At 54.8% G+C, this 12,901-nt stretch overlaps 1 protein-coding gene across 1 annotated transcript; it reads right to left on the bottom strand.

The window, feature by feature from the left end:
* TMEM11 (transmembrane protein 11) lies at nucleotides 1–11,124 on the bottom strand. The gene is made up of 2 exons (XM_057717125.1): nucleotides 10,831–11,124; nucleotides 1–860 (listed from the first exon to the last, which is right to left on the bottom strand). Exons 1-2 carry the CDS (start codon nucleotides 10,887–10,889, stop codon nucleotides 344–346), a joined length of 576 nt encoding a protein of 191 aa, XP_057573108.1. The 5' UTR covers nucleotides 10,890–11,124; the 3' UTR covers nucleotides 1–343.
* Between the last annotated feature and the right edge of the window lie 1,777 nt (nucleotides 11,125–12,901).

Raw genomic sequence — 12,901 nt, 5'->3', positions numbered from 1 at the left:
TCTCGTAATTTTAATGGTCAATAGCTTCTGGTTGGCTCTGGATGGTATAGTTAAACAACATACTCAACGGCCCCCAAGCGCGTCCACACCCCCTCAGCAGTGCTGCTTCCATCACATCCTGCTGCCCAGTCGGACTCCCACAGCCTCAGGCCCCGGTGGGTTACAAAAATCCACGTCTTAGTGTGATGAGCTGAAAAAACCCCTGGTACACTTGTGATCTGTTATTTCTTTAAAATAACAAACGTGACACCAGACGCCTTCCCGGGCGCCTCCGCCGCCCAGAGCAGCGCAGGTGCTCTGCCGCCGCTCAGCCGGGCTGCCTGCTCCCCCCGCGCGGCCGCGATCATACAGCACAGAGCTCGTAAATCTTCTTTACACAGTACACCAGGGCCGCCAGCGCTATCGTGTTGTGCAGTCTCTTTCTGTGCAAATCGTCCTTCCGGACCAGCACCACTGGGGTGGAGGAGGTGAGTGTGTGCAGGGGCAGGCGGGACAGTCTGTAGGCGTCGTACTCCACCTGGTACTTGCAGCACGGGTCGAACTGCCAGGAGATGCCGTAGAGGGTGCAGCAGGCCAGGCTCAGCACGCCCGCGGGCAGGGAGACGTAGTGGGAGTAATCCAGGGGCAGCGCCAGCGGGGTGAAGAGGCAGGCGGTGCCCGCCAGCACGGTGGTCTTGTGCAGGCAGTTGCCCACGGTGATCCAGCGGGCCGTCTCGTCGCCAATGCGCGTGGGCTCGATCACGATGTACTTGTACTGGGCTTCCAGGGCCTGCTCCAGCTCGTACTCAAACTGGTCCTGGGCGTTCTCCCCGTTGTAGATCTCGTGCACGATGTAACAGTCTGTGGCCGACAAGCTCACCCTTAGGAGGGAGGGATGGGGAGAAAGGAGGTCAGGCTAGGCGAGAGGCGCCAGTGGAGACGCTGAGGGGAGCGCCCACCCCTGAGCACACACCAGGCAGCTGCTGGGAGTGGGGCTCAGAGCCTCCTGGTCAGTGGCCACGCACGTAGGGACCAGGAAAGGCTTGTGCAGCGAGGTCATCCCAGAACCTCCAGGGTCAGCATTAACTTCAAAGAGGAAAGCAGTTACGCGCTGCATTCAGGGCCGTGGAGAGCAGATAGTCGGGGAAACCCCTGAGGAAGGACGGGTGACAGGGCCGGCTGATGGCACCCTTCCAGTCATGCTCCCAGGGGGATTCGGTGGGAAAAGCTACCCGAGCAAACAAGTGAGCAGTCCCAGGAGAGCTGCCTGATGCTCTCCCGTGGGTGCAGAGGAGGGGGTGGGCTGTGAGAGGGGGCTCTTTATCCTGGAAGAGTAACTGTAATTCAGCTGGGCTCAGGGAAGCCTCCTAATGAAGTCACAGACCCTAATGAAACCGTGTGCGTGGGGAGAAGCCGTCCCCTGGGGGTGGGACATGGCCAGGCATTGGCTACAGGGCCCAGTCAGCAGGGTGGCCTTTCTGGGCAGTTAATGAGCTGAACCACTGAAGTCAACGAACCAGGAAAGGCCAGTCTTCCTCTGGGGCCTTGCTGGAGTATCCCCATTTGTTGTTGGTTTTTTAAAAGTTATCTGGAAAATTAATTTTTTTTCCTTTTGGCCATGCCACAGGGCATGTGAGATTTTAGCTCCCCAACCAGGGATCAGACCCGCGCCCCTTGCGTTGGGAGTGCAGAGTCTTAACCACTGGACCATGAGGGAAGTCCCTGTCCCCATCTGGTTTTCTCTCACAGAGGAGACAGGCTCCCAGGTGGGATCCAGCCTCTTATGAGGCAGACAAGCAAACCTAAGAGATGGGCCCTTACTCCCAGCAGGAGCAGTCCTGGTCCGGAGATTTCCTTCATGTTCTCAAGTTCATCAGCCAAGACAGGCACAGGGAGAGACGCACGGGAAAGGGAGGATCTGTGCACCCTGCTGACCAGCAGCGTGAGGCCGAGGGACGACGCCTTCCTGTCGGCATCCAAAGTGAGCTTTCCGGCCAGAGTTGCTCTGAACACTCAGCAAGACATGGGTGTCAAGGGTGTCAAGGCTGGGATTACAGAATGTTCCTGCCCAAACCCTAACCCACCTGAGCACAGTGCCTTACTCTGTCCCACAGACTGTGGCCACCCTGAGTGCAGCGACAAAACAGGCCCAACAAGAAAGCACCAACTGAAACCCAAGCGCCTGAACAGACTGTTCCATCCCGGGGACACGTCAGTGGACAGACCCCACCCTCACCCGGTGCTCACCCAGCCCTCCACCGCTCCCCTGCCTTCAGCTCTGCCAGCTGCACGGGCGCCCACCCCAGGGGCAGGCTCCCCCAGTTCCTCCCACAGGCCTGTCGGGCAAGGCCACCTACACAGGTCGGTGGCCGTGTTCACGTCCCTCCAGGCTCCTGGCTCAGCCCTGACGGCTGGGGAGGAACAGCCAGTGGACGCGGGCAGTCAGGACAGCACAGCTGAGGAGGTGTGGATGTGGCACTCGCCCACCGAGGCTGCCTGGAGCCCCCAGGTCTTACGGTGGGCAGGTCACCCCACTCGTGTCCATCACCACAAACCAACCTTCCACAGTGCGGACACCCTTCCCAGGCGCCTTCCAGCACGGCGGGCTCGGGAGCCAGCCCGCTGGGCACTCCGCCCCGGGCTCACCACCAGCTCTGCTTTAGGAGCCAAACCTGCTTCACCCGCTTAGGAACGGATGGACCGTGATGCCCAGAGAAGCAGACTTCTAGGACTCCACACAGTGTGCAGGGAAGGGGACCGGCCAAGGTCAAGAACAGACCCAGACCCACAAGCAGGCGCCCCCTCGTCAGAGGACCCACCTCCCCCCCGACCTGGCTGGGCAGCTGGGGCACCCTCCGCCCTGGTAAATGTAGTTTTAAAGGCTGCCTGGACCATCAGATTCAGTCCCACTGTTGACAGGGACCGTTGCTTCAGAAGCCAGGTGGCCGAGAACGCGAAAGCGAACCACAGCCACCACCGCCAGCTACCCCAGCACCCGCTCCATGTGGCCTGCTTTTTTCTGGGTCAAAAGTAACCCAGCTAAGGAAAGAGCCCAATTAGAAGGTTGCCTTGAACCATCTCAGAGCACCATCAGCCAACCCCCCAACTTGAACCCTGTACACAAAAAGCAGAATTAAAAAACGACAACTAATAGCTAATTGGGATCCTTTGAGCCCTGGGCTTCCTAAGGGACATTTTTGCATTTTGTTGGAGGTGTGAAATGACCAGCAAGAGAGCACAGTAAAAAGAGTTCATGTTATAAAATAAAACCAAGAGTGCGCCGATAATGGAAAAGTCTTCAAAACAAAGTGAAAAAGTCAAGTACAGAACAGTGTATGTAGTCTGACCCTCAGTGCATTCCTGAAAAAGTGTACGTTTGCTTTTAGATGCACAGAATGTTTCTGGGCGGGTATACAAAGTACGTGAGAGTTAGGGCTATCCCTGAGGAGGGGAATGGAGGGGCTCCAGTAAGAAAAGGGGCCCCTCTTTACCAAATGACTTTAGAACCCTTTGAATCCAGCTGGGCCCCAAGGTCTGCTGCGGGCACTGCCTCAAGTCAGGGTCACTGCACTCGAGGGGGCTTGTGAAGCTGCCTCTAGCCAGGGTCGGTCTCCTCCTGTCCTCGTCTGATTTGGCTCCAGCAGCACCCAGGAGACCGTCATCAAAGGAGTCCTGGGGAACCTGGCGGCCACCACGAACAACCCAAAGAACAAACCCCGTTTTGCCAGCCCAGAATCCGGCCCCAGGGATCCCGTGCCATCTCGAAGACGGTCTCGAAGGAACCTCAGATTACAAAAGCCTCAGACACGAGGCTCCCAAAGTCTGGAGACACCTCCGAAAGTCAGGGCTGTGTGAGAATGTTCAAAGCAGTGCTGTTTGGTGAGAGCAAAGAGGAGGGCACCGAGACTCGGCCACGGGAGGGAAAGCCAAAGCAGTGGAGACACAACCGCCCAGTCCCTCCCGACCCTGGAGGGGAGGTGGGCGCACCACACCCCTGGTTTCCCCGCCCACGGTTCAGAAGCACGCAGAACCAAGCACGTGCTGTCATGGAAACGATGGAGGATTCAGGAGCAAGGTGGCCACTGCCTGTGGGGAGGGACATGTGGGCCAGGGGAATGCTAGCACTCGGTTTATTAATTTTTTCTAAATTATTATAAAATACACAACACAAAGTTTATTATCTTAACCACTTTAAGTGTACAGTTCAGTAAAGGACACAGATCACTGGGCAATCAACCTCCAGAACTTTTTTGTCTTGCAAAACTAAAACTCTTGGGACCTCCCCTGGTGGTCCAGGGTAAAGAATCCACCTTTCAATGCAGGGGACATGGGTTCGATCCCTGGTCAGGGAACTAAGATCCCACATGCCTCAAGGCAACTAAGCCCGTGCGCTACAACTACTGAGCTCTTGCGCCTCAACCAGAGAGGCTGCGTGCAGCAAACCACAGAGCCCACATGTTCTGGAACCCGTGTGCCACAGCTAGAGAGAAGCCTGTGCGTGGCAACTAAGACCTGACATGGCCAAAAGATAAATAAGTAAATGATAAATTATTTAAAAAACTAAAACTCTGTCCCCATTAGACCACAACTCCCACCACACCCCCATGCCACCCTTCTACTTCCTGTCTCTGAATCTGACTGCTCTAGGGACCTAGTGTAAGTGGAATCACGCAATATTTCACTTGGCATAATGTCCTCAAGGTTCATCCACATTGTAGCACGTGTCGACTTCCTTCCTTTTTCAGGCTGAATAATATCCCCTGTGTGTATGGACCACATTTTGTTATCCATCCAACGATGCGCTGCTTCCACCTTCCAGCCGTTGTGAACGGTGCTACTGTGAACATGGCTGTAAAAGTATCTTTCTGAGTCCCTGCTTTTAATTATTTTGGACATATACCTAGACGTGGGGTTGCTGGACCATGTGGTAGTTTTATTTTTAGTTTTTTGAGAACCTCCACACTGTTTCCCACAGTGGCTGCACCAATTTCCATTCCCAGCAACGGTGCACAGGAGTTCCCTTTTCTCCACATCCTGCCCATCACTTTTGTTTTCTGTTTTGTCCGTAGTAGCCATCCTGGGTGTGAGGTGGCATCTCATGGCGGTTGTGACTTGTAATTCCTAAGTGACAGCTTTACTGAGAGAGATTCAGCCACTTAAGCTGCACAAGTCGGTGGCTCGACACTTCGCCGAGCTGTGCAGCAAACACCACACCCACTTTTGGAACGTCCTCCTCACCTCGGAAGGGAACGCTGTTGCTCCCTGAGACCCCTGTCGCTGGCGCTCACCGGCCTGCTTCCTGACTGTGCCTGCCCCTTCCGGGCGGGCTGCCTGAATGGCAGAACACGGCACGTGGGCTTTGGAGCTGCTTCCTTCATTTAGCCCTCTGTTTCCAGGGTCTTACACATGGTAGCAAGTTTATAACTTTTCATATGGTAGAGACATACTTTTGATGAATTTAGCATATAATTTTTAAAACTCCAAGACAAAAATATATGGTGGGAAGCATCAAAGATGCTATGCATGAAAAAAGGCCAGTAGTGGTTTTCTTTGGATGGTGGCCCAACAGGGAACTTAAATTTTATTTTTCTTCATAGTTTCCTGTATTTTTTCAAAAACAAAAAATAAACACGTTTCCTTTATAATGGGAAAATATAAATTTTTTTCTTAAAAAGAAAAATCCTGTCCAGTAGCCCTGTATCCCTTGGGGTGGAAGAGCCCAGATAGGGTGGGGCCTCCCAGCCGAAGGGATGGGATCCCCCCCACCCCGCCCCGCTTGCTCCAGTGGTTTTCCGGGACCTGTCCCACTGCGGGGCTGAGGTGGTCTCACAGTCCTGCAGTCCGTTTCCCTGTTCCACTCAAGTGGGCACTGGCCCTGCAACCCACCATCTTTTCTGGTTGTGCTGGGACCAAAAGAACAGAATCAAACACCTGCTTTAGGACCCCTTCCTGGAGTGGCCCTGCGTTCACGGTCTCAGATCAAACACAAAAAGAGGTGATGCCAAGCTCCTTGAGGGCAGTGACGCTTTTCATCACAGTCTGTCCCCGCCCCCTCCCCAGTCTGAATGTGACATAAGGGGAAATATGCTTGAAAGAACTGACAGAAGAAAAACAGTTTCGGTAATTAAGAGCACCTGTGGTTGAAAATTAAACTTAGGTCCAAGTTGCTTCCCACCCAATAAGCACAGGGTCTCATGACCACCTGTGACACGCCAGGTGGTGGCCTTTACCACCCCCACCCCCAATCTCGGGAAACCCACTTTTGGGAAACTCCAAATCACTTCCTCGGGAGCCCAGGAAAGCAGTACAATCCTATGCTGTGGATTCAAAGGCCGGTTAGGACAGAAGGGCACAGGCTCGTAGCTCCAAATGCTGAGGACTGTTCCAGACTGGCACCTCACGTTCTCACTGTTTCAAAGGAAGTCAGATGCCAGGGAACAGGCTCCCCACAGTGCTCCAGGGACGGGGCAGCTCTGCTTTGGGGACAAGACCACAGTGCACCAAGAGGGGAGCTGAAAGGCCTGGATTCTGGTTCCTCTCAGTCACTCACTGGCTTTGTGTACAAGGATAAAACCCCTTGCTGCTCTGAGCCAGCTTCCCTCAGAGTGAAGATGGGGCGGGATGGGGTGGACGGGGCACGCAAACAAGGTGACAGCTGCAAAGCACCACCCAGTGTAAGGCCCAAGCACTGTTTAAACTTAAGTAAAATTAAGTGAAATGTAAAATTCAGTTCCTCAGACACACCAACCACATCTCCAATGCTTGACAGCCACATGTGGCCAATGGCTGCCCTAGTGGACAGCCCTGAGCGCAACTGCTGAGACTGCCCCGGAGCCAGTGCAGAGAGGCCTGGCTCAGGAACAAGACCACCCCTCCCTCCTTCAGAAAACTCAGAACTGAAGGACTGAACCACGGAGGTACAAGTTACTGCGGCTGGAACCCAGACGGCTGGAACGAGTCAAGGAAAATGGAGATTCACACCAGGGGACGAAACCCAGCATACCCTAACCTACAGCATTCAACTTCCAGGATGAGGACCTTCTAGCAGCCAGCTGAGCGGGACCCACACCCTCAGGCCTGCACACCCGCAGACCTGGGTGCAGATGCTGTACAGGCACGACTTATATACAGACCAGGAGGAAAGAAACTCAAGAGAAAGAAAACACCCGAATCCCCTGGAGGCCCTCGGTCTACAGGAAAGGACCGACCAGCAGGAGGGGAACATCGCCCCGGGAATGTTAGCCGCCTGCCCATGTGGCTTGTGGTCCACCTGTTTTGGGAACTAAACCCTCCACCAGCCACCTAGAACTACATCCATCCAGTTCACAGATTACAGCAAAGCTGTCAAAGAAGAGGGCCTAGTCCCAGGGAATAAAGTGTAGCACAGAAGATGTGGACGTAATCCCACATAAGCGGGTGAGGGGGAAGGCCACAAAAAGTGGTTTCACCCTAAAACCTGAGCATTCAGTGCAGCAGGCCCGGCCCTCTGAACACACCAGGCCTTTCAACAGTGCTGCTGCCTCTCAGGGTGGTCAGAGTCAGATCACGCGTACCCTCGTGGGCTGCGCTCACACCCAACAGCCACTGAGAACCTGGGGCCTCAGGAGGAGGACACGCAGCCCACATTGGGGGGGGGGGGGGCGGGGGAGGACTCTGTGAGCTGGCCCAGGTTGACACTCAAGTGGCAGAACACACAGATACCTTCACCGCGCCTTCCTAGATGGGCAAGTGTGTCTCAAAGAGGCCGACAGGACAAGTGGCAATCTGTTTGCTGTGCTTGCTGCCAGTGTGCTGAGTTTGGGACAAGAATTCAGGTTACAGGGGCTTCCCTGGTGGCACAGTGGTTAAGAATCCACCTGCCAGTGCAGGGGACACAGGTTCCATCCCTGGGCTGGAAAGATCCCATGTGCCACAGAGCAACTAAGCCCATGTGCCACAACTACTGAGCCTGCACTCTACAGCCCTTGAGCCACAACTACTGAGCCCGAGCGCCTAGAGCCCGTGCTCCCCAACAAGAGAAGCCACCACAATGAGAAGCCCGTGCACCACAACGAAGAGTAGCTCCTGCTCACCGAAACTAGAGAAAGCCCGCGCACAGCAATGCAGACCCAATGCAGCCCAGAAAATAAATCAAAATAAATTTATTTAAAAGAAAAGGAATTCAGGTTAGAGCTCAGTCTGATGTTCTTCATTACAAACACTGTTGTTTCCCTAGATGTAATGGATTGAAAAGAAAAACCAACAGGCAACTCCCATTTTGCTACTTCCACCCCTCTCCTATTTTGGTCTAGACCAGCGCTGACCTGTCTGTTTTCTATCTGCACCAATATATTAGCCACAAGCCATGCGTGCCTGCCGAGCACCTGAAATGTGAATAGTGTGACTGAGGAGCTAAATTTTTCACTTTATTAAACTGTAATTTAAATTTAATTGCCACAAGTGACTAGTGGGCACTGACTTAACACAGCTCTAGACTCAAGAACCAGGTAAAGCAAAAATCCACACACTATACATTCTAAACTGGACCGTCACTGACACACAGCTGAAAGTCTGTCACCAAGCAGGGCCTTCATATACAATGCAGTCTTCAGAGTTTGCAGTCTGGAAAGTTAGCCCAAAGCATTGCTCTGCTCCAGCCAATGCTCCAAACTAGACAGCATAAAGCAGATTCCAACCAAGCAAGTGCAGCAACTTGGGAAAGTGGTCTTACAGCATGGAGCTGAAATCTGAGTCAGCACAAATGTGACACAGAACAAAGTCATTTAAGAGCACCATGAACAGCCTACTTCAGTCACAGGAGCCACTAGGTACGCCTGGGCTTCAATCTATGGTGCGGGCAATCAATTAATCCAGCCTGCGCCACCCAGAAGTCTTCCCACCCACTGAGCAGGAATGGAGGTGTGCCCAGGCAGCTTCTATTTCCATCCTGAGCTCAGCGTGGAGGATCTCAGGGAAACTGGGCCCAGGCAAACACCTCTCCAAAACAGCCCAGCTAGGGCTCCATGGCAGGGGCAAACAGAGGGGAACCCCTAGCCACTCGATGTTATCTGGAAGGATGACAGATGGTGCCACCCAAACCACAAAACCAGACGCCCCATTCCTGCCTGACACACGACATCTGTATGTGCAAGCAGAGCGTGCCGTTCAGGCCAGCACCTAAGTAGACCAGGCAGGTAACTGCAATGAATCAAGCTGTCAGGTGAGGAATGATAAGCACCTGCCCTGACCAAAAAGAGCCACCATACAGCTTTTCAAGGGGAGTTTTATGTGAATCTTTCCATTTATAAGCATTGGCTACTAACTTAAATTCTCTTAAAAACTGCGGATCACAATCAAGGACTACTTTCAGACTTTGGGATCCTGGTTTGCAAACTCAGTTTTGAATTAACACTTGTCTTAAACCAAAGAGAGGAAAAACAAACAAACAAACAAACAAACAAACCCAACCGAGTATCTAATTTCTCAGATCAGAAAAAGTTTAACTTTTGCTAGCATGGCCCCTGTATGGTGTCTGGGGCATCCTCATTTGGCCCTTTCTGTTGTTTTTATCCTATAAGGAGGAAGGAATGCTTTTGTCTCCGAACTGAATCTTCTAAAGCGGTTATTTCCTATTACTAAAGGATTCATGTTTGCATTAAAGATCCTGAAAATATTTGCTAGTTTTTAAGACTATCTGGAAACCATCGAGATCACTTCTTTAACTTTTTATGGTCCAATCTAAGAAATACCAGGTGGGAGTTGGAAAAACAAAAATACTTGCTGGCTATTCACTGCTGCTCCTCTAAGAGGAAGTGCAGAAGGGACAAGGCTGGATAACTATGAGCTGGAGAAAAAAATGCAAGCTAGAAGGGTCTAGCAACACAAGTAACCAAACAGGAAGGCGACAGCAATGAGAATGTGATGCAATCAGTCAAAGAAAAAGAATAAGGCAGAGTAGTTGAAAGAAAAACAGCGGAGCCGCGGCGGGGGGTCGCTAGGAAAGAGGGAGAGAAAGAGGACCTTTCTGTTCAACAATCCTAACCAAAACCCCCCACAGAAACCAAACCAAACCAAACAACCCAAAAAGCGGAGATCCTGTTGACCTCTACCGCACCAGCCCACTCGTAACAGAGCGGTCCGGACAGTGGAAACCGGGTGACTCCACCAATATACATCCTTTCCCAAACTTCTCTTGGCTGAACAGCTTCTGGTGGCTTCTACCGGCTGAAACTGTTTCCCAGAAGCGAAAACTGTAAATTCAACACGAAACACGAAAACCACTCCAATCTCACCTTCTAGGAACGAGTCCAAGTCGAGATCCACCTTGGAAGAAACAAGCTCCCGGTTTGCTATTTACGCACCACTCGTTAGGAAAGGTCACTGCAAAGGACTTCCACGGCAGGGGCGCTCGCGGAGACGCCTCCAAAGTGCCAAGGATCACCCCCGGGGGAAGCGGCCGGCTCCCCGCCCGCAGCCACAGAGCAGAGGCTGAGGCCCCTCGGTGACCGCCCCGCACCGGCCCGCGCTGGGAAGGCTTCCCCTTCCTCCTCCGTCCCGGGAGCCACTCCTTACTACGGCTGAGAGGACCACCCGCGCGGCCGGGCGGGCGGGCGGGGACTCCGGCGCCACTCGGCCTGCGGCAGACGTGCGGGTCCCGCCGCCGCCCGGCCGTGCCCGGCCCGCCCTCGCCCCTCCCGCCCTCGCTCCTCCCCGAGCCCTCCGCGGAGGCCGCGGCGGCCGAGACTGGGACCCCGCGCGCCCGGCGGCGGCCTGGGACGAGCCGCGAGGCGGAGGCAGGGACGGCGCTGCAGCCCGAGGAGCCCCGCCGGCTCCCAGCCCCGAGCCGCCCACAGGGAGCAGCCGGCGCCTCACCTCTCTCGGGCGCCGCCGCCGCCGCCCGGACCGAGACGCCTCCTTCCCCACGCGGCCATCTTGGAGACTCTCCGCTCGCGAACGCTTCGCGCCGTGCGGCCTCGCGACACCGCGCGGGCGAGAGGGGGATGTAGTCCGGCCGGCGCCCCGGACGGCGTGGCAGGCGAGGGCCGGGTCCTAGCAGGACTACAAGGTCCATAATGCACCGCGCGCCGGAAGTCCGTCCCGAGGCCGCCTGGGAAACGCGGGCCCAGACAGGAGGCTCTAAGGGCCCACTTCCGGAGCAGACAGCGTGCGGCCTCCTACGCTTCTAAAGCTTCGGCCGCCGGAACCACTGAGGCGCCACTCCCGCTCACCACCCCCCGCCAAGTTCCCGGGCGGCGAGACAGACGCGCTCCCCGCCATGCTGGCAGGCTGTTGGCAGAGAGGGTCTGGAAGCAGAGAAGGGGGAGCGCTTGACGTGTGACGGCCGCTGAGAGAGGGCCCTGCGCACGTCCCACCCCCGTCTGGCCGCGGTGTGGGGACACAGCCCCGCACTCGGGCGTCTTCGAAGGCCGGTGCTGGCCCCTCACCCCCTCGGCGGGAGCCCTGCCTGGACTCTGCCGAATCGAGAGCCCGGACGGAGCCCAGTGACTCCACCCAGGGGCTGATCCGGGGGGTCCCTCGCAGCTCCCTCCCTGCTTCCGGCCGACGGCGTGGCTGGACGTATCCGTTGGTCCCGTAAGCGTTTGAGCAACTTTCATGCCGCAATCTGCCCCGGGTTCAGAGGCCGGAGAAGCACGGCACCTGCTCTCAGCCCCCGGGGCTGGCGAAATCGGGCGAGCCAAGGCCCGAGAGCTGTCGGGTGTAGATGCGGCCTCCGCTGTTGGGGATTCCTCAGGGGCCTGCCGGTGCACAGTCTACAGTAGTCTCCCGGGCCCTCGGTACCTGCAAGACGCGCCTCCAGCTCCTTAGCGCAACCCCGGAGCTCCTCGGTAGTGTGGAGGTTGCTCCCCTCGCCAGCTTCAAGTGCCTCCCTTCCTTGCCCGGATCCGGCCAGGTTAGCAGATTTGGAGGGTTCGGAAGTCCCCAGACAGTCCATGCTGTGCCTAAAATGCCTTTCCCCGCCAACCATCCTTCAGCAGTATCTGCGCTTCCCGTTGGATTACAATCCCGGCTCCAGGTGCCAGTGTGCGGCACTGCTAGAGACCTCTGAACGATGACCATCTTGCCTTGTGATTGCTCTGTGTTCTCTGGACCAGTGTGCTGATTCAGAGGGTTTCTAGGGATTCTGGAACAGCTGGGATTGAAGCATGGATCTGGATTTGGGGCTGCTTATGTAACCTTTGTTTCTCAGCCTCCCAGTTTGTAACCTGGGGGTGATACTAGCACCTCTCCTCAGAGGTCCAGTATGAGTGTCCCATAAGGTGACACCTGTAGGAACTCAGAACAGCACACAAGGTTAACAATCAACTGACGTTTAAGTCGGGCCAAGCCCTGTTCTAAATATTTTAAGTGATTGACACTTTTTTTTTATGGGCACAATAAGCTCTATTTAAAAATGTATTGTTTATTTATTGGCTGCGTTGGGTCTTCATTGCTGCACATCGGTTTTCTCTAGTTGCAGTGAGGGGGGGCTACTCTTTGTTGTGGTGCACGGGTTTCTCACTGCAGTGGCCTCTTGTGGAGCATGGGCTCTAGGTGCAGCTTCAGTGTTACAGCATGTGGGCTCAGAAGTTGTGGCTCTCAGGCTCTAGAGCACAGACACAGTATTTGTGGCGCAGAGGCTTAGTTGCTCTGCAGCATGTGGGATCTTCCTGGACCAGGGATCGAACCTGTGTTCTTTCCATTGGTAGGAGGATTCTTAACCACTGCGCCACCATGGAAGTCCAAGTGATTAATTCTTAAATCTTCACAACAGCCCCGTGAAAGTGATACAGTTATTATCAACATGCTCATTTTGCAAATGAGGAGGACTCGCCTGAGTGACTTGCTCAAGTCATGTGCCAGGATTTGAGCCCAGGCTGTCTGGTTGCTGAGATTTCGCTACGCTGTGGTGCCTCTCAGGAAGAGTCAGGGCAGCGTCTAATGC

Source organism: Hippopotamus amphibius, chromosome 17 (genome assembly GCF_030028045.1).
Source record: "Hippopotamus amphibius kiboko isolate mHipAmp2 chromosome 17, mHipAmp2.hap2, whole genome shotgun sequence".
In the NCBI taxonomy this organism is placed as follows: domain Eukaryota; kingdom Metazoa; phylum Chordata; class Mammalia; order Artiodactyla; family Hippopotamidae; genus Hippopotamus; species Hippopotamus amphibius.
The sequence above is the reverse complement of the archived record's forward strand: the minus strand, read 5'-3'. Positions and strand labels throughout refer to the sequence as shown.